Consider the following 22500-nt stretch of genomic DNA (forward strand, 5'->3'; position numbering starts at 1 on the left):
TCTGGAGGTGAACCCGGTGCACTGCAGGCTGGTGGTGCCCTCTTCTTGCACTTCACCATCCTCTTTTAGGGGGATAGGGAGGGAGATGAGGGATGTTTGTATAAATGGCCAGCTCCACCGACCGGTAATAAAGGCACCACCACGTGAAGGCTCCCCTCTCCAGCACCAAGGACAGTCAGTATCAAACCCCTTAGCACCGGTGATGTCTAGATTTTCTTCCTACTTCCTCCAGACGATTTTATTCAGCTCAGAAGGAAAATTTCGGACTCAGAAGAAAAACTCTTAAAACCAAAAACCGTCATGTTTTTCTTGTTTTCCCGTTTTTTTTCGTTTTTTTTTTCCAAACAATTTATCAGAGCGTTTCAGGGACACCTCGGCCTGAACGGGGGTAATAAATCTCAGCTAGAGTGATTGAGGTTTTTATTTCTTTATTTGTTTATTTTAGTTTTTTATCCATGGAGGTGACATACGTGCCGGGAAAATTTTTATTAGTTGGCTGTCCCTTAACTGGTCCAAAAAAAAAAAAAAAAAAAAAAAAAAAAATCTCACTGTCAGCTGCAATTTATTTTCTTGTCACTTCTGTCAATTTTTTTCATTTTCTTTCATGCTTTCTTTCTCACCCCTGTCTCCCTCTGTCACCCCTGCCTCACCCCTGCCCCTCTTACCCAACCCCTGCCTTCCTTTACTACCCTTCGCTCCTCTCTCTCTCTGTCTCTGTCTCTGTCTCTCTCTCTCTCTGTCTCATCCCTGCCTCTCTCCATCACCCCTGCCACCCATACGCCACCCCTGCCACCCCTATACCAGCTGCGGGCCCCTTAACCAGGCGTAATCTGGTCTGACATGAAGAGAAACGAAGGAACACCCAACTCATGAGGCCTAGGGTAGTGCCGGTGCTTATTCTCTCACTATGTCACTTTCTTTCTTACTTTTACTCACATTCCCCCACTCACTCCTACTCTCACCATCTCACATTCTCTTTCACCCGTACTCGCTCTCAGTATTTCCCATTGTATCACTCACCCTCTCCCCCAGACCTCCACTGCTCTCACTCACTCACTCTTACCCACCCTCTCTCACTGTATCACATTCTGTCTCATTTTCACTCACTCTCTTTTGCTCCCACCCTTGCTCTCGCTTTTCCTTGCTTACATTCTTTCTCACTTTCGTGTTATTCAGTTGCTTTGTTTTGATCTGTACCTTTCTCTTTAATTTTACCTCCCCCCCTTCTCTCTCTCTCTCCCTCTCTCTCTCTCTCTCTCTCTCTCTCTCTCTCTCTCTCTCTCTCTCTCTCTCTCTCTCTCTCTCTCTCTCACATACCTTCATTCTCAACCTATTTCTGTCATCTCATTCTTTGTCTCTGTCTCCCTGGCATGCTCGCTGTCACCTTCCTCTTGGTCTAAATTTGCCCACGTTTCCCACCCACACCCCCACCCACACTCCCACCCTCACCCTCCTGTTTATATACACATGTTTTTGCTGTATTTCCTTCCTGTCACAACTTAACATCACTATCGCCCTTACTCTCTTCCATTATAAACACGTACAATTTAAAGTCACTCTTTTTACCCTCATTCTGTCTCATACTAGCATAATACCACGTCATACTTTTTCCTACTGTCATCATACTATCTCATACTATTTCATGCTTTCATAATGCCATCTCATACTATCTCATACTAGCATATTACCACGTCATACTCTTTCATACTGTCATCATACTATCTCATACTATTTCATACTCTCATAATACCATCTCATACTATCCCGTGGTAACGTAATGCCATCTCATACTATCCCACACTCATAATACCACCTCACACTATCCCATACCATCATCATACCATCCCACACTATCCCATACGGTAAATACCATCTCAGACTATCATATACTAACCATTTACACAAACACACATATATATACACATACATATATATTTATTTTCCTCTCCTTTTTATTTCTCTCAAAGTTTTCAACCTTCATTGTCAATAATCATCGTTCTCAGTATGATGCAGTACAGTTCCCTTGTTAAAATATTCTTCTTCTTTTTTTTAACTCAGCATATACCATTTTCACATATTAGTTTTATCACACTTACTTCCGTCTCAGAGTTATCATCAGGCATCATCATCATTATCACTGTCATCGTCGCTGTTATTACCCATCATCATCATCATTATCATGGACCACCACCACCACCACCAGCACCACCACCGTCATCATTATCATCATCATCATCATCATCTTCATCATCATCACCACCACCATCATCATCATCATCATTATCACTCATTCCCACTTTTATTACATTCACTATTTACAACTAATCACGCACTGCATATTTCTTACACACAACTCCTTCACTATACCCAAGGTCATACTTAGTCTTATAAAGCCTTTTGGGGATGGAAGAAATAATACTGTAGACGCGACCCTCCAGTACTTAAGAAACTGATTGAGATTCTTCGTGACCTCTTGACGACCTGAGATCTGCCTTCCGGAGATTAAAAATATTTGGAGAAAGTAAGAATAAATAAGGAAGATATGTCACGGTATTGGAAGAAGTAATGGATTTTGTTCCTAATTCATTAACGTCTTAAAGGTGTTCCATAAGACAGGTAAATATGATCAGGTCAAGGAAGAGTAGTATTTAAGGTAAGAATTATAGTGCTGGAAGAATTAACAGAGTGTGCTTACCTTCTTCCCTACTCAATGTTCCTCGAAAGGCGGATGGTATTGCTAAGGAGGTACTGAGAGGGGAGGAGAAACGTCTTGGTGTAAATAAGAAGTTGATGAAGATAATAATGAGGAAGTAGAGAAAGGGAAGAAGGAGGAACGTTTTGGTATAAATAAGAAACTGTTGAATATTGTTCCTAACCCCACCACGAAGCTGAGTAGAAAGTGTAGCGTTAGCATAAAATAGGAAGGTTGATTGTGAGGGTAGTAAAAAGGTGTGAGGAAAGGTGACAGGTGTTTGCGTTCATTTAAGAAGGTGTGTGTTTGACGAGGCTAGTAAAAGTAGAAGAGGAATGTGTGATGTGTGTGTGTGTGTGTGTGTGTGTGTGTGTGTGTGTGTGTGTGTGTGTGTGTGTGTGTGTGTGTGTGTGTGTGTGTAGAGATATTTAGATAATGGGGTGGGGGGTAGGGGAGCTGGGTATTATTGGGGAGGAAGATTTAGGGGTAGTGAAGGGTGAAATAGGGAACGTGGGGGAATATCAGGGAAATGTTGGGGAAAATAGGGGAAAAATTGAGGGAGGTGGGGAAAAATGAAGAGGTTGGGGAAACTAGCTTAATGTTTGTAGTAGTAGTTGTAGTAGTATTAGTAGTAGTTGTAGTAGTAGCAGTAGTAGTAGTAGCAGTAGTAGCCCCTTTTTCTGCAGTCCGCCATCCTCTTTTCGGGGGTTAGGGAGGTTGGTAGGTGAGAGAGAGAGGGAAGGTGAAGAGTATGGTGGGGTTGGGTAATATTTCTCTCTCTCTCTCTCTCTCTCTCTCTTCCTCGTAAATATTTTCCGTTTTTCCTCTTCAGTTAAATGTCTGAGAGAGAGAGAGAGAGAGAGAGAGAGAGAGAGAGAGAGAGAGAGAGAGAGAATAACTATGGTCAGGGGGGGAAAAGATGAAAGAGAAAGAAAAAAAGAAAGAATCGTGACCAGAGAACCTAGAGTGATCAAAGAGAGAGAGAGAGAGAGAGAGAGAGAGAGAGAGAGCAGTGGTGTGACAGGTATGTGTAGTCAAAGGAAGAAAAAGAAGAAAAACGCGAAACTATTAAATGGTAGTGAGTGTAAATGTGATGTTCTAAGAGATTGGTGTGTGTGTGTGTGTGTGTGTGTGTGTGTGTGTGTGTGTGAGAGAGAGAGAGAGAGAGAGAGAGAGAGAGAGAGATTCCGAAACAAGATGGATATAGAACAACATATATATAAGACTGAAAGCTAAAAACAAACAAACAAACCAACACGAATAATACAAACAACAACAACAACAACAACAAAGACAGGTGTAGCCAGGTAACAAAAATGTCATTAGTTTGTTTTTGTTGGCGAGAAGAAAGGCAGGTACGTGAGGTGGAGAGGTGGGGGGAGAGGGGTTAGGTGAGAAGAGGAGAGGGGAGTGAGAGAGAGGGGGAGAGAGAGGACTGAGGAGAGTAGAATGAGTGAAGAGTGAAAGGGAGGAGAGGAAGGAGGAAGAAGAGAGAGAGAGAGATAGGGCAGATAGATCGGTAGAAACAGGAGGGATAGATAGGTAGGTGGGTAGAGACAGACAGAGACAGAGGCACAGACAGAGAGACAGAGACAAATCAGAGGTTCGTAAGACCTTTTTGGCTCCTTAGCAGAAATTCCTCCACCGTTCTGTCACCTGGGTCGCTTAGTACAGCCGTGAGATACAGTCGGAGTCAGAAGTTGGGCCAGAGGGAGGTACAGCCAGAGATAAAAATATTTCCCCAGTTTTGTCCGAAGAATTTATGCAGGTGGCGAAATGAACTGAAACTCTTATATCAACTAATGCGTATTTCTGATGGTTCGTTTTTTCTCTTATGTGTTCGTGTGTTTGTGAGGCTTTGGGAAGGTATTTTTGTGTATGTCTGTATATATTCGGGGCATCTGGTGGAAGAATAGACACACACACACACACACACACACACACACACACACACACACACACACACACACACACACACACACACACACACACACATATAGGCGTCAAAGAAATACAAACGAGAGCAGAAGAGACATCATGAGAGAGAGAGAGAGAGAGAGAGAGAGAGAGAGAGAGAGAGACAGCATGAGAGAGAGAGAGAGAGAGAGAGAGAGAGAGAGAGAGGGAGCTGGGGAAAGAGAATGACGGTTTTGTGGGGCAGAAATAAAGAGGATTACCCCTCAGATGGTCGGGATAACTCTTGTATTTTATTATTTTACTTCGACAGACAATTTTATTCAGCCCTTATCGATTTAAGGAAGCTCCGTAACACCTCTTCCTTAGCGATTTATTTTATGGATATGGCTGGTGTATATAAATATGTATGTTATTTATGCCGAGTATGGTCGTAGTGAAATGGTTTAAGTGGCACGGAAGAGGATAGTAAGCAGTGAGCAAAATAAATCGCTTAGGGAGAGGTGTTAGGGAACTTCATTAACCGGGTAGAATAACGTTAATGAGACGGCTAAATTAGACGGTAATTAAGTATACGTGGCACAGAAAAAAAAATCGAAAAGAAGAGTTTTAATTACAAAGAAAGTGTGAGGAAAGAGGAAGTGGAGAGGTGTGTGTGTGAGACAGAGAAAGTCTTTGGAATTTAAGTTGGCAGTTGGAAGTACAGAAGAAGAGGAAGTCCGAGAGAGAGAGAGAGAGAGAGGGAGGGAGGGAGAGAGAGAGAGAATGTTCAGAAGCGTGTAGCACAGAAACAGGGAAAGATGATACACGCGTGACAAAGAAAAAGTGAAAAAAAAAATGGAGGAGGATGAGTATGCTGAGACAAAGCGCCATTAGAGTGAGTGTGATTTATTTTGAGAGAGAGAGAGAGAGAGAGAGAGAGAGAGAGAGAGAGAGAGAGAGAGAGAGAGAGAGGAATGTATAGAGGTGTGTTGAAAGTTTACGTTCCGGCCGTGATGGAGAGCAAAGGCTGTGTAATTTCTCTCTCTCTCTCTCTCTCTCTCTCTCTCTCTCTCTCTCTCTCTCTCTCTCTAGATAAATATACAGATAGATAGACAGATAGACAGAGATTACAACACCCCTCTCCCCATCTCATAAACACACACACACCTTAATAACTTAATTCCACAGTCATTTAACAAAGTCAGTGTCCCATTACTCTTTATTCCATTATTCTTTATTCCATTATTTTAGGCACAGACAAATCCCTGCTTCCGCCCTCCTCCCTCCCCAAATTTCATCTATTTTCTCCCCCCCCCCCAATAGATTAAAAATATTCTTGTTTATAATGTTAGTAATTGGAGTATGTCAGTTTTATTTTCGGGGTATATGTAGCCTATTATTGTTATTGTTATTATTATTATTATTATTATTATTATTACTACTACTATTACTACTACTACTACTACTACTACTACTACTACTACCACCACCACCACCACCACCATTACAACTACTGCTATTATTATTATTATTATTATTATTATTATTATTATTACTAGTTTTTTACATGCATCAGAGTGTATTAAATTTCTGTCTATCTACCCATGTATCTATCTCATACTGAAAGGGCTGAAGTTAGAAGCAGTGAAGATGAAGAATCATATAGACCTTTTTCTTTGTCCAGTAAGATGTTTTAGAGGGAGTGTGAGAGACAAGAAAATCACATAACTTTAATTACCGTCATAAAAGCACTAAAATCTCTTAAAGCTAAATTTAAAAGTAGTCATAGTAGGGGGAAGGAAGTAGCAATTTTCCACAAGATGGCTGAAGAAGGATGTATTTTCCCTCAAGGAGCAAGATGCATTTACGTGTTTTATTTTTTTATCAAGGAACGAAGTGTGTTTACCCAGGTGTTGGTGTGTGTGTGTGTAAATCATGCCAGCGAGCCACCCCTCCATCACTCTACCCTCTACATCAGTGCCAGGGTCAATAAGGAACTGTTTGTTGGGGCTTGACGGAAGGGTTTGAGATGTGTAGGGGGTGTAGGTGGTGGTGGGATAGGTGGGGGTGTACGTAGTGGTGAGATGGGTGGGGGTGCAAGTGGTGGTGGGGTGGAGATGGGTGGGGGTGTAAGTAGTGATGGTGTTTAGTGGTAAATAAAAGCATCAATCGGTAGAGGGAATGGGTTAAGGAAGCGTCCTGGTGTTGAAAGGTTCACTAGGAAGTGTTAGAGTTAAAAGAAGCGATCTTGAAGAGGTGACATGCAGGGAAATATCATGCTTGTGAGCTGTGATGGGTGATGTGGGACGTGGTATGAGTTTAGTACTGATAGGGGTAAATTCAAGCATAAGTCGGTAGAAGAGTGGATTTAAGACGTCGTGGTACTGAATGGATGAAAGAAGGATTGTGTGAGAGAGAGAATTCATGGGGCACCTAGTGAAAAAGGGAGAATGTGGTTTTATTGAAGGGAAACTGTATTGACGGTGAGGTGGGGAGATGTGTAGATTAGTGGTGGTGGTGGTGGGGGTGTGCTGATGCGTGTCTTTGTTTCCTGTATAAAATCTTAGACGTTTGCAAGAATAGGCCTAAGAAAATAGATGCAGGAAGGAGTGTGAATGGAAGCCTATTGGCAGATTGATTATAAAAATGAGTCTATTTATATGCGATTGTAGTGAGAGGAAAATGCCGCGGGGATGACTGAGGGGGGGTGTTATGTTAGGGCCTGTCGTGTGGGTGTGGCTATGGGTGTGGAGGTGTGGGTGGGTTGGTGTGGGTGTGGGTAGGGGGGGTGGGTGGATATCTGCGTCTCTGTCTACTGGAGGAAAGTGCAAGGAAAGAGGGAGTGTCAGAGGAAGACCGAGGATGTCTCCGGGGTTAAATAAATCGTAGGGTAACAGAAAGAAATAATAAGTTTGGTGAAAACTGGTGTTATCATTTCACTATCACATCCCTCCCCCTCACCTGCATGACATAGAAAATCCTCAGCAAAAATAAGAATAAAAAAAACAATGGCATGAAATTGGTGAGGGAAGGAGTGAGAGAGGAAAGTATGTGAGGCATGTTATTGGAAAAAAAAAAAAAAAATAGTGTGTTTGTTTTGATGCGATTTTAGTGTCAGGGAGATGTCGAGGTTTGACGTGTGGAGGGTGCATGAAAAAAAAAAAAAAAAAAAGAGGTGTTTTTTTTTTAGTGTGTGTGTGTGTGTGTGTGTGTGTGTGTGTGTGTGTGTGTGTGTGTGTGTGATGAGTGGAGTTTTAGAGTGAGCTTTTGAGCGTCTGAGAGAGAGAGAGAGAGAGAGAGAGAGAGAGAATTTTTAGCACCTGGGAAAAAACCTTAATTGGGGAAGGCATATGAAATTAACCATTTAGATATAATAAAAAGAATATTGTTTTTTTATTTTCTAGGATGGTCATAAAATATAATGTGTTTTTTCCCCAGTACGATTCTGCTTATATAAAGGAAGATGAGTCCACGTGTGTATCTATCTATCTATCTATCTATCTATCTATCTACCACTGAATAGACCAGTGGATGTGGGTCAGGAAATATTTTTAAAGTGTCTGATTAAAAGAAAGGGGAGAGGTATTTGAGAGAGAGGGATGTGTGTGAGTTGGGGGAAGGGCAGCGTAATGGCAGGGGACAGGGCGACATGGAGGCGATTTGTTTGTGGCCGGGATTGAGGCGTCTGGCAATAGATAAACAGATAGATAGATAGATAATAGTCTTTGAGTGGAATTATAATGAACTGTAGGAATATATGTGACTTGGGGTAATCTTTTGAAAATAAGTGACGTCATTTGAAACCAATGTTTGCTTTTGCCTAATGATTTTTTTTTAATTTTGGAAGAGAGAGAGAGAGAGAGAGAGAGAGAGAGAGAAAGAGAGAGAGAGGTTAAATGGGGAGCCGTGATGAGTGTGCAGATGTGGAGGAAGAAGGTGAATGAGGAGGTGGTATGAGACGGTTTTAGTGGTATAGGATGCAGGCTGGAATTATATGGTGTTGATGTTGGCTTGGTGTTAGAGCTGTCTCACTCACTCACTCTCTCGCTCACTTCCCCACAGTCTTCGTATTTTTATTGGCCCAGTGCAAGAGCTCATTCTCTTATGCACTTTCATTCACTCACTCAGTCTTATATTCTTCATCTGTCTATCTATCTGTCTATCTCTCTGTCTGTCTGTCTGTCAGTTTATCTGTCTGTCTGACCGTTTCTCTCTGTCTGTCTGTCTGTCTCTCTCTCTCTCTCTCTCTCTCTCTCTCTCTCTCTCTCTCTCTCCCTCTCTCTCTCTCTCCCTCTCTCTCCCTCTCTCTCTCTGTCTCTGTCTCTGTCTGTCTGTCTGTCTGTCTGTCTCTCTCTCTCTCTCTCTCTCTCTCTCTCTCTCTCTAATTTAAGAAGTTAGCCAGATCTGTTGTGGTATTTTGCTCGACAGAAATTAAACAAACAGGAAAATATTTGGGTTGATTATGTGTGTTTATACCTGCACAGGTGATACTCATCAGCACACCTGGTGAAGGGGAAGCGCTATCACCACTAATAATAATAATAATAATAATAATAATAATGATAATAATAATAATGATGATAATAATGATAATAATAATGATAATAATAATAATAATAATAATTCGGTCCACAAAAAAAACTCTTAACACATTGTTTAGAGTCACATTTCCACTGCTCTTTCTCTCTGCATAGTCTTGCCAAAATAAACTCTCACCAACCCTCCCCCCCAAAAATAAATAAATAAATAAATAAATAAAACCAATATACTTTACGTTAATCCACACTCCAGGATTACTTGCTGAAGGTCAGGAATTTTTCGGAAGTCAGCAAAAATCCGACCTGGGATAGAAATGTGGACGTGAGCTACAGGAGGGTGACATGGAGGGGTAAACAAATGCCCACACCGAGTCAGCACACACGAACCCGGCCCAAAGTGGTGTTAGTTTTGTTGTGGTGGTCCTAGGATTAGCGTAACGTGAACTCGGTGGACTGCAGACTCCCTCCTCCTCCTCCTCCTCCCCCTCGTACAGCTTACCATTCCCCTTTCAGAGGTTAGGGAGGCAGATGGGAAGTGTTTGTGTCCCTCTCCGTCACCAAGACAAGCTCAAAGGGAAAGATATTCAGGTCCTTTTAACTCTCCCTTGCCATCCTCTCCCCATCTCCCCCAGCCTCCCCAAGCATGCCTCCCCTTCTGTAGTTCTTTCACTTCAACTTGGCCTAGATTTTCGCCCACATGTAGCTTATTTCACGTAGCTTAGTGTCAAGAAAAGAAATATGGCTGTACATCATTTTAACAGAATCTCTTTGTGACCACCATTATGTTACTCGTTGCAAATCAGCGTTGTAGATGGACAGACGGCAGAGTTAGGCCAGATTAAAGAGAACAGAGTATAATTCTTTCTTTTTTCTTCCTTTTCAGTCCCCCTCTCTCTCTCTTCTCCCTCCTCCGCCCCTGTCACCCTACCTCCCCCTTCAAGCACCCCTACCTGTGTTCATTAGGGGAGGATATATTCAGGTGATCAGCGTCCCAGTAAGGTCGTTTGTCACCCTTCTCTCATCCTACCCAGCTTCTCACTCCCACCTTTAATCATAACTTTCACCTTTCTCCCCTCCTCTCTCCTCCCCTCTCCTTTCCCCCTCCCCCTTCCTCCCCATCCCTCCATACCCTTCATTACCACTTTACCCTCCACTGCACACTCACCAGATTAATTCAGAGGAAGTATTCTGGTTCTTATAATTCCGTTGCTGTTGTCTTCCCACCTCCCCACACCCCCTTGACCTCCTTCCCATTCCCCTCATACTGCGGATCTCTCCTCCCCTCATACTCCCAACCCCTCCTCCCCTCATACCACCAACCCCTCTTCTCGTTATTCAGCCAGCCCCTCCTTTAACACCCACATTCAACTGCAAGCACCCCCCCCCCACCAACACACACACACACACACACACACACACACACACACACACACACACACACACACACACACACACACACACACACACACACACACACAGCCAAGTTCACGGAAGATATTTTAGAGTCTGCCTTAACCTCATCAATCGTGGAATATCTTTAGTATATTATTTGTTCTCCCTCCGTACGATTAAACTCAGCTTAGGCGAGACCAGCTTGAGTCGAGGGGTTAACGCCCCCTATTGAACGCCCCCTCACTACACCCCCCTTCCCCACACCAGCCCTTTCCCCTCCCCCTCCTCTTCCGTCCCCTCTCCCCCTCCCCCACCTCAACCCCCCACTGCAGTCATCCTCAGCCAAGTTCAAGGGAGGAAGTATTCAGGTCCTTAACGCCCCATTGCCATCGTCTCCCCACACCCCCACCCCTTCTCCCCACAACCCCCTCCCTCCCCACCACATCACCCCCAGTCCTCCCTACGTCTATTTACCTCCCCACCCGGCCCTCAGACACAGTGGTGGGCGACGGGTGTGTTATTTATTAGTCTCCCCGAGTTTGTTTTTTAAGACTGCCTGTGAAATATGGGGAGGAGTTCATTTAGTCATGCCTTGTCTGACTCACTCGTCTCCCCATCCCCCCAGCCTCCCCAAGCATCTCTTCCCATTCCCCCAGCCTCCCCAAGCATCTCTCCCCATCCCCCCAGCCTCCCCAAGCATCTCTTCCCATCCCCCCAGCCTCCCCAGGCATCTCTCCCCTTCTATACCTCTTTCACATTATCTTGGCCTAGATTTTCGCCAGTCCTGATGTGAGTACAATTGTCAGCTTGCCAAAATTCTTGCTTCCTCTTGCCCACGTATCGTATGCGTGTACTTACCGGACGTGCACACACACACACACACACACACACACACACACACACACACACACACACACACACACACACACACACACACACATAAACAAACACACAAAGCACCCTCAGTGTTTGTCCTGTCAGCCGCCAAACACCTCCGCTTTGATGTCGCACCCACCGCTGACCCAAACACCTGCATTCCACCTTAAGACTTTCCCAACGATGGCCGTCTTCTGAGCTGAGTAAAATCGTCTGGCGTCAGTAAGAATAGAGTCAAGAAACATGTTCGTCGACCGCGTAGCTCTGTCAGGTTGTGGTAAACGCACTATAGACGTTAATTCTATAGTTCTTTCACCTTAAGTTGGCCAAGGTTTTCGACTTTATACAGCTGATGGCAGAATAATGCTACATCCTTTCCACAGCACTTCCTCGTGACTAGCGCTGTGACCTTGTGTATAATTCCTTGTTACACCTCTGCACTCAACATGGACAGGTGCCAATTTTAGGCCAGGTTTAATTGAAAAGAGTACAGCAGTTTTTTATTATTACATAGAGAGCACTGAATGTATGCAAATTGGCCACAGGAGATATGAAGATGTAACAGACGTGTGTATGCATGTGTGTGTGTGTGTGTGTGTGTGTGTGTGTGTGTGTGTGTGTGTGTGTGTGTGTGTGTGTGTGTGTGTGTGTGTGTGTGATATCCCTGAGGCTAAGTCTGAAATATGGCCATAGCATAATGAGTTTTCAAGCGTGAGGGAAAGTGTGAAAATGCATACTAATGTTGGCAGGTGAGGTGAGGGAGATTTGCTGGGACTGGATGGATCAGGATTACAGCTTATAGGTCAGAGTAGAGAAAAAATGAGAGAGATCTTTGTCTGGCAGTGGACTAATACAGGATGATGATGATGATGATGATGAAGTCAAGTGAAGGATCTGTAAAGAGGGTCGAGGGAGATAGGACCCTCCCCCATCTCTCTCTCTCTCTCTCTCTCTCTCTCTCTCTCTCTCTCTCTCTCTCTCTCTCATAACTTTTCCCAGCTCGTCAAAGGAAAAAGAATCCCTTGGTGTGAAAGCGTGGATGGAGGCAGAGAGGAAGGGTGAAGGGAAAAAAAAATGACGAGAGGGAAGATCGAAGAAGTGGAGAAAAGGTGGATAGAGTGGACCTTGATGAAGAGTTAAGAATGTGAAACTGGGTGTGGAAGGGCGGCAGGAAAGCAGAAGCAAGACGAGGAGAGAGAGAGAGAGAGAGAGAGAGAGAGAGAGAGAGATGGAGGAAAGGGGGTAGGCTCCTGGGGTAAAAGTAATGGGAAAACATTGTACACAGAAGGGGGTCTGGGGAGGGGGGGAGAGGGGGCCAAGGAAATGAGTCTGGGGCAAAGCATGTGCATGGTAGCTCAAAGTGTATGGCAGTTCAAAGTTCAAAGTAAAGAACAGCCAAAGCAACCCCCAGTAATGCGTGTCGTCCACCATCACTAAAAACAAAATCAGTAATCCTTTGGCAATCGGAGGCGTATCATCACAGCATCACCGAATTTAATCACATCAAGCCACATATCCTGGAATACTGGCCACAAAATTTGAATACAATTTGCTTACTTAATTTTGAGATGTTTTGGCCATTAAATAACATGTAATCAGGTAATAGGGGATGCTAATGGGCCAGGTAAGAGTGAACAAACTATAGTGAAGGAATGAGAAAGTCTCCATTTTTAGAGCAGGATAGATCTCTGAACAGCCTCGTCAGTCAGCCACACCTTAATGATTTTCGCTCCGTACTTCACTCTAACAGAGGCTACCGTACGTGTTTAATTAATCTTCTTATCCTATTATATCCCCCTCTGATATCAGAATATAAGTGAACATAGACACGACATAGAAACGAGCTTCATTTCGTTTCATCTTGTTTCGCCATGTTTCTTTTCATTTTCATTTCATTCACTGTTTTTCAGATGCTTCCGTCATTTCTGTTTTCTTTCGTCTTTGTTTTTAATTTTTGTCCCATGTTTTTATCATGTATCCATTTTCATATATATATATATTTTTTAATTACTTTGATTTTGGTTTATATATATATACTTACGTTCTGTCATTTTTTTTTTTCGCCCTGTTAATTTCCATATCACTTCGTCACATAACAGGAATTTTCGTGGGTGTTGTTATCAGGTAATTGGTGAGATTCGACAGCCTTTGCGTTCGTCGGGTACAAAATCTTTCACATCTCTCTTTTTTCGTATTTTTTCGTTTTTCGACTTGCATTTCTTGATTTTTTGGTCATCTTTTTTTTTTTTAATATTGGTACATTCGGATCAATAAATTTGGGAGATTGTATCGTTTTTTTACTTTTCGTTTTATTTTTTTTAATTGGGTATAGATTATTCTTTATTTCTAAGTTTTATCCAAGTCTTCGATGTCTTTATTTATTTCATTGATTTAGAAGATTGTTTTGGGGGAGGTTTGGGGTCGTGAAGAGGAGAGGCGTTCAGTTCCCAAAGAGATATATACTTTTTTTTTTTTTTTTTTAAGGAAAGAAGAACCAAAGGCTGTAAGCGAAGCAAAATAGATTCAGTTTCAAGATCCGTCCACTTCCCGATGCCTGGATACATTGCGTTTCAAAGACTAGAGGTCGTAGGCAGAGGGAAAGACAGACTGAGGGAGACAGTTCCAGAGTTGATTTGTTCGCATACACGAATTACTGAGAGAGATGAATAACTCCTTTTTTATCATTTCCATTCATTTTCCCTTTCATCATCTCCTTCATGACCTTCTTCATCTTCTTCATTTTTCTTATCTTCATCCTTATCATTATCTCTCTTCTGCCACCACCACCACCACCACCACCACCATCATCATCATCATCATCATCATCATCATCATTATCATCATCATCTTATTACCGACATCATCATTTGACCCTCAACTCATCATCATTGTTTTCTCCTTTCCTCCACGTTACACCTTCTTTCCCATTCTCATCATCATTTTCACCTCTCTCTCTCTCTCTCTCTCTCTCTCTCTCTCTCTCTCTCTCTCTCTCTCTCTCTCTCTCTCTCTCTCTCTCTCTCTCTCTCTCTCACTACCATCACATCATCATCACGTTCTCTCTCGACCCCTCATCCCCACCATCACTGCCATTCACCACCACCACCACCACCCTGCCACTACACCCTGCCAAGAACAACACTCCAGACTTTTCGTTCTCAGGTTTACTTTTAATGGAGTTTGTAAAGTGATGGAGCGTCTCTCATCATCAGCTTGTTTGTGGTGGTGTGGTGGTGGTGGTGGTGGTGGTGGTGTGGAGGAGATGTTTATAATCAGTACTACCGAGAGAGAGAGAGAGAGAGAGAGAGAGAGAGAGAGAGAGAGAGAGAGAGAGAGAGAGAGAGAGATCCCAAAGTAAACAGTAAATTGAGAAAAGAAAGACAGGAAAAGGAAATGAAGAGAGAGAGAGAGAGAGAGAGTACCTTGGAGTGTATGTTTGAACATGTATAGTACGTGTATGTCAAAGCTGATGGTCGTTTTGTGTGTGTACGAATTTTTATAGCTAGTGTGTATGTGTGCGTGTGTGTGTGTGTGTGTGTGTGTGTGTGTGTGTGTGTGTGTGTGTGTACTAGAATATCAGGTGGTGGTGGTGCCAAAGTAGAGCTTAGCCAGGGTATGTTTCTCTCTCTCTCTCTCTCTCTCTCTCTCTCTCTCTCTCTTTCCATGTATCCAATGTACTCTCTATCGTACCCTTCCCTCTCCTACCTCACCCTGTCTCACCCTACCTTCCCCTCCACCCTGCCTCCCCTTCCTCACCCTGTCTTACCCTGCTTCACCGTACCTTACCCTACCTCTCTCTTCCTTACCCTCCTCTCCCTCTCCCTGCCACCCTCATCTAACCCTGCTTCACCCTGCCCTCCTCTTCCTCACCCTGTCTCAACCCCCCCTGCGACACCCTACCTCACTCCACCCCCTTGCCTCACCCTGCCTCCTGCCTCACCCTGCCTCATTATCGTTCTTCCTCTTCTTCATCTCAATACTGAACCTGACAAATGCTAAATTTATATATCGCTACTGTTGAGAGCGAGCGAGCGAGCGAGCGAGCGAGCGAGAGAGAGAGAGAGAGAGAGAGAGAGAGAATATCAACACCTACACTTCCAGTCACTTTTCAATCAAACCTTCAAACTGTCAGGCCCATCACTGTCTAAATTTTCTTGGTTGCCTAAATCTGTCTTAAAACTTTCTTATCTTCTCCTTCCCTACACTCAGGTTTCTTAATCTTGCTATCACTCACTCCCCCCCACACGCAACCCTTCCTCAGCCTTCAATATTCTCGTCTTCTTCGTTTTTCTTGGTATGTGCTTGAGTTTTCCCTGTTGTTCATTGTTTGGCGTAGTTGATTAGTTACACACACACACACACACACACACACACACACACACACACACACACACACACACACACACACACACACACACACACACACACACACACACACACACACACACAGACCTCAACCACATCGCCCCTAACCCCACTGAACCCCTCTACAAATTTTCCTAACCTCGCTCATCGCTCCACAACCTCTCCACAACCCCCACACAGCCCACCCATACCTCTCCCACCCCCACACAACGTCCTCACAACCTGACAAACCTCCACACAACCTTCCCAAACCCCCCACACCCACACCCACACCTCCGCAACCCCTCCACCACCCCTTTCATGTGGTGATAGCATGACGGAGGGAAATTTATAATCCCAGTGGAGTCAAGGTGGCCAGTGTTCCGCAGGTGCATTTCCGGTCTCACCTGTACTGGGAAAAAAAATCCAATATTGATTTCTGAAATTATATTCTTTAATTACCTGGGTTGACCTTGAGATACTTGTGTATTTTGTTGTTCTGGGATAAAAGAAACAGACTTGCGTATCTGTGGTTTGTTTTTGCAGTACAGTCTAGGATGTGATTGTGTAGGGTCTTGCTGTGTTTGCTGGTTCTCCCCTGCCTCTCCCTGCCACTCCCCTGCCTCTCTTTCTGCCTCACTCCAACCTACCCTCTCCCGTACTCGTGACTCCCTGTATCTTACATTCCTCACTCCCTTCACTCTGCCTCTCCCCGTCCTTAACCCCCTGCCTCCCTGCCTACTCCTGCCTTAACTCTGTCTCACTCTGCCTAACCCATACCTCCCGTGCCTTTTCCCTTCCTTACCACACTTCCTCCCTTCTTTCTTACCCCCTGCCTCACCCCTTCATACCCCTGCCTTTCTCCTGCCACACCACTACCTCCCCCTTCCTATCCCATGCCTACACTTGCCTTATCCCTGTTCACTCCTGCTTCTCTCCTGCCTAGTCACCTCCAGCTGCCTCTCCTTTGGCCTATCTGCCGTCCCTTGCCAGCTTGTCCGTCAGTCATTCTCGCCAGACGCCCTCATCTCCTTGCTCCATTCTCGTGCTTGTAATCTCTCGCAATTTTCTTTGGAGGGGAAGAATTCATCGGGTTTTTGGTCTTTTTTTTTTTTCATTTTTTAAAGAATACAGTAGATGTGTTAGATTGTTTATTAGTCTTCCTTTTTCTCTGTTTTGTAAAGATGAAGAAAGAGCGTTGTGACACTTGTGATCCTGACGCTTACACATCTACCCTCACCAGAATGATCATATTTTTAGTCTCGTCTCTTACACACACACACACACACACACACACACACACACACACACACACACACACACACACACACACACACGTGGACGCTCAGTGACAAGACCTAAACTGTTTCCTGCCCCATCCCACGTGGCCTTGTAAATAGAACGTGAAGTGTAAGGCGCGGGAGAGATTAAGAGCGAATTAAGGAAGACAGGACATTATTATCCATCTTCCGGGTTGTTTACAGGGAAGATGAAGGTCACTGTGAAGAGGTTATGGATCTTCAAGAGGCTGTGGTGTGTGGTGAGATGGAGGGATGGAGTTGAGAGGTATATGAGAGAGAGAGAGAGAGGGGTGGAAGTTAGGGGTGGGCAGCGAAATGGCAGGGGACAGGGCGACATTGAGGTGATTTGTTTGTGGCCATCCCTTACGGGGTTAAGGCGTCTGGCTGTAGATAGATAGATAGTGTGTGGTGGGGATGAGGAAGAGGGGGACAAGAGAGTGGGGAGGGGAAGGGAGCACATGCAGAAAAGGGAAACAAAGATGAGAAAGGGAAAAAGGGAGACTGAGAGAGTGACATGCTTGTAGTAAGGGAAAAATATAAGATAATGTTTGGTAGCAATGAAATGGGTAATAAAGTTAGGGAGAGAAAATAATGAAAAAGAAAAAGAAAGGGGAAATTAAAGACTGGAACATTGTGTGAGAGAAGAAAGGGAGTAAAACGAGAGGTGGGAAGGAAATGGAACAGATGGAGAAGGGGGGAAATTGGATGAGACGTTTAGTGGAGAGAGAGAGAGAGAGAGAGAGAGAGAGAGAGAGAGAGGGGACATATACTTACCCTTTTTGTCCTCTCCTGGCGACTCGTTGGAATCATACTCGTCCTCAAGGTATTGGCTGAAGTTGAACCTGCTGTTGGAGAGAGAAAGAGAGAGAGTTATTAGTATCATCATCATCATCATCATCATCGTCATTCCTCTCCAGTACCAGGATTTATTTTTATGCGTTCGACTCTGGGCATTTATAGGTTTCAATAGCCCGATAACTGAGGCCCAGCAATTCTCCCATGTACCATACACCTCCACATGTCACCACTTTGGCGCTAACACCCACCGTCCATACTGAATACATGCTAGGGCTGTTTCATATAAGGGACTGGTGTATTGGTATTAGCGGAGGTATTTTTGCGTGTCGGCGGGTCTTACGGTAGATCAGTAACGAAATTCCTTAAAACTGTTCCTTGCCCCAGCCGGGATTCGAACCAGCGTGCATTAGGACAGGAAGACTAGGATTAAATAGGTGAGGAGAGAGGGGTTAAGGGAGGGGTCTGCTCTGCGTCACTATAATTAACTCAACCAACCCTCACCTGCCACACTACCTCTGCCCTAATTAACCACATACACCTGCCACACTACCTTTACCTTAATTAGCCACACACCTGCCACACTACTTGCCTTAATTATTCACACACCTGTCCCATTGTTAGTCCCACCTGACCGCTAACTAACGCCTGGTTTATTTGTTAACGAGAAAGGTATACCCGATGAGGTTATGTGGCGTAAGTTCTTAATTAGACGAATGCACCTTTAGGCTTGTTATTCTCTCTCTCTCTCTCTCTCTCTCTCTCTCTCTCTCTCTCTCTCTCTCTCTCTCTTGGGGGGAGTGAATTTAATTGGAACGAGGGAGGTGTTTGGTTGAGACAAGTTTCTCTGTTTCATCTTCTCTCTTCAGGCTCTGTTCGTGTGTACATTTAACTGCCTGTGTGTGTGTGTGTGTGTGTGTGTGTGTGTGTGTGTGTGTGTGTGTGTGTGTGTGTGATGTACCATTTTTGTTGCAAGGAATACCTCATAATTAAGTGATGATGATGGTGATGATGAGGATGAGGATTTTTTTTCACGCAACATCACTAACTTAAAGACAACATTGTGCGTTTATCCCGGAACGAATTTACGTAGGCAGCACCAAAATAGACCACGCAGGCCAAGTGTCACCCTCTGTCAAACAACAGCAACAATAACTACAACAGCTACAGCTACAACAACAACACTACAGTCCTTTTTTTTCATCAGAGGGAACTGTTTCACTCTCGGAACCTGAATACTATGCTGTGGGTGCGTGATATTTGGTGAGAGTTTATCAGGTAGCAATACGTCTCCTTGGTTGCTAGTCGGATTAAACTCACAGTCTAGGGGTCTTTGTCAGATGGAAAGAAACTGGAACACACACACACACACACACACACACACACACACACACACACACACACACACACACATTTCTACATTCCCAGCAACAGAGGGGGGACTCAACTAACATTTTCAAACCACATTCTTGCCACTGAGGACACCAAGGTCAAAGCAGAAAGTGTCCCAAATTAACTGCGTGTGTGTGGGATTGAGAAGACATCGAGCTGGCTGTACACGGAGAGAGAGGGCAGGGACTGCTAAAGAGGGGACTGGGACTGCTAAAGAGGGGACTGGGACGGCTAAAGAGGGGACTGGGACTACTGAAGGGACTGAGACTGCTAAAGAGGGGACTGGGACTGCTAAAGAGGGGACTGGGACTGCAGAAGAGGGTACTGGGACGGCTAAAGAGGGGACTGGGACTACTGAAGGGACTGAGACTGCTAAAGAGGGGACTGAGACTGCTAAAGAGGGGACTGGGACGGCTAAAGAGGGGACTGGGACTGCTAAAGAGGGGACTGGGACTGCAGAAGAGGGGACTGGGACTGCTAAAGAGGGGACTGGGACTACTGAAGGGACTGAGACTGCTAAAGAGGGGACTGGGACTGCTAAAGAGGGGACTGGGACGGCTAAAGAGGGGACTGGGACTGCTAAAGAGGGGACTGGGACTACTGAAGGGACTGAGACTGCTAAAGAGGGGACTGGGACTGCTAAAGAGGGGACTGGGACTACTGAAGGGACTGAGACTGCTAAAGAGGGGACTGGGACTGCTAAAGAGGGGACTGGGACTGCTAAAGAGGGGATTGGGACTGCTAATGATGGTGTAAAAATATTGTAAACATTAGGTCGAAGGGGTAAACATTAGCTATCCGTTTTCTAAACCCTTCTGATCAGTTCGGACAATTAGTTTTTATTAAGTCACACGGGGAGAGAGAGAGATAGATAGATAGATAGATAGATAGAGAGAGAGAGAGAGAGAGAGAGAGAGAGACATAAAACAGACTATGGGAGGGGGTTGGCACTGCGACAAGATCTGCACACACACACACACACACACACACACACACACACACACACACACACACACACACACACACACACACACACACACACACACACACACACACACACACACACACGAGACTCCATTTTCGAGGGGATGTCTAGCACTTCTTCGTGACTAATTTCCTATTTCTTAATTCTCCTCAAGACGTAAACCCTCTCAGACTCTTTTGTGTCGCTCTCAGCTGAATAAAATCGTCTGGTTTTGACCGGAATTTAATACTAGAATTGTGTCGGTTGATAAAGCTCCCTAACACCTTTTCCTAAGAGATTTATTTTGTTATTCCTTACTGTGTTTTTCTGTTATGTAAATCCTTCCAGTATCGCCATAGTCTGCATGAACAAAGTACAGAAGGATATTAAACCAGCCATATACAAAAATGAATAGCTAAGGAGGAGGTGTTAGGGACCTTCCTTAACCAACGAGAGTGCGAGCCTAGGTGAGATTAGGTGAGATTAGGTGAGATAATTACCTGTATCTCGCCATCGTCGCCTGCAGCATTGTAAGAAGGAGGGCGCAGAGGAGGGCTGTGGCTGCCCCGGTGGTCCCGCATCGTCGCCGCCACATCTCTAACACCACCCTGCAAGATATACCAGCAGTGTCAATACCAGAATTATACCAGCACACATAATACTTACACTAACACCAGAATAATACCACGACACTTCCGCCCGATACGTGGTCATAGTCCCTCACCTGTATTTGTAATTAATACCAGAATAATCGCCTAGTACCAGTCCTCTTAATACCAGGTCCGATCCCTCACGACCCCGGCAACCTCATGGAAATACAGTTAATACCACAATCATACCAGGACATATATTACTTGCAGAATTAATACCAGAACAAATCCCTCTCGACTACGGCAACCTCAGCACTTCTTCGTGATTAGTATGATATTCTAGCGTTCATCCATTTGTTACAACTAAGGATTCAAGACGGAGAGATGGCAATTTTAGGCCAAGTTGGAGTGAAAGGGGTATAGAAGGAATAAAGGAAAATAAATGACTGTGGTAAGTGGGTTTGGGATCTTTATTGAGTTTGGTGAGGCTGGAGGAAGATTACGTCCTTGAAGAGAGAGAGAGAGAGAGAGAGAGAGAGACGGTAATAAAGGCGAGGAGGGAGAGAAGAGGGATGAGGGAGAGATTGGATGAAGAGGAGGGCAAGAGGAGAGGTGGAGGAGTAGAGAAGAGAAGGATGAGGAGGAATGGAGATGGAAGGGAAGGGAGGAGGAAAAAGTGGGAAGGAGGGGAGGGTGAGAGTAGGGAAGAGGAGGAGGATGAAAGGAAAGAGGGGAAAGGAGAGAAGGGAAGAAAAGGAAAAGAAAAGAGAGTAAGACAGGAGAGAGGAAGAAAGAGAGAGAGAAGGAAGAATAGTCAGAGAGGGGAGGGAAAGGAAGAGGGAGAAGGAAGGAGGGAGAAGTTAGAAAGAGGAAGAGAGAGAGAGAGAGAGAGAGAGAGAGAGAGAGAGAGAGAGAGAGGAAAGAAACAACAAGCTAAGGACACTAATATATATAAGATAAAAAACAAAAAAACAAATTTGCAGAACTTACAAAAATCGAATGAGTCAATAGTTAGGACCCCCCCCAAAAAAAAAAAAAAAAAAAAATAGCAAAAACAGTCTGGCACAAAAGTTAACTTAAAATTTTGCTTTTTCTCCTGTGTTTACTTTCCTATTAGCTAGTATTCCTGAGCTGAGGGATAGATAGATAGATGGAGGGATGGATGGATAGATAAATAGACTGATAGATAGGCAGATAGATAGATAAATAGACAGAATTTCTTGATTGATTTGTAATGTCATGAGGGAGCCAGACTGCAAACACCTCTCACAGCATCCAACTTCCGTCCCAGGAGCACAAAAGGCCGGAGAGCGCAATGTATGGACCTCCCTGTACGTGCTCCGGGCGAGGTGAGAGGTGTGGAAGCCGTAGGACCCTTACTGAACGGCGGGTCACTCATGGAACGGACCTTCGCACTTCGGCTGAGTGAATTGTGATGTTGCGTTCGATGCTATAACGACCTTCAGCAGTGGCCTCTTCTTTCATCTGCACGCACACGCACACGCACACACACACACACACACACACACACACACACACACACACACACACACACACACACACACACACACACACACACACACACACACACACACACACAAGCGAGCCGTAGTGTGTGTGTGTGTGTGTGTGTGTGTGTGTGTGTGTGTGTGTGTGTGTGTGTGCTTGGGGTAGTCTAGACAGTGACTCGCAGTGCAGTAAGGGTGGGAGGGTCTCCATA

General features: G+C 44.5%; 1 protein-coding gene across 2 annotated transcripts in view; it reads right to left on the reverse strand.

The window, feature by feature from the left end:
* Window positions 1-22500, reverse strand: part of LOC145403550 (glycine receptor subunit alpha-4-like) — an 81187-nt gene that overhangs the window by 34867 nt on the left and 23820 nt on the right. For both annotated transcript variants that reach the window (XR_013898040.1, XM_080275231.1), the window contains exons 2-3: window positions 20691-20798; window positions 17814-17884 (exon numbers count right to left, since the gene is read on the reverse strand). Coding sequence is in view for 1 of the 2 variants with exons in the window: in XM_080275231.1 (XP_080131357.1) it covers window positions 17814-17884; window positions 20691-20785 (166 nt within the window). In the remaining variant the exon portion in view is untranslated. The remainder of the gene's footprint in view (window positions 1-17813; window positions 17885-20690; window positions 20799-22500) is intronic.

Source organism: Coenobita brevimanus, chromosome 61, assembly GCF_032717465.1.
Source record: "Coenobita brevimanus isolate Jiangsu-jjx chromosome 61, ASM3271746v2, whole genome shotgun sequence".
NCBI classification, from domain to species: Eukaryota; Metazoa; Arthropoda; class Malacostraca; order Decapoda; family Coenobitidae; genus Coenobita; species Coenobita brevimanus.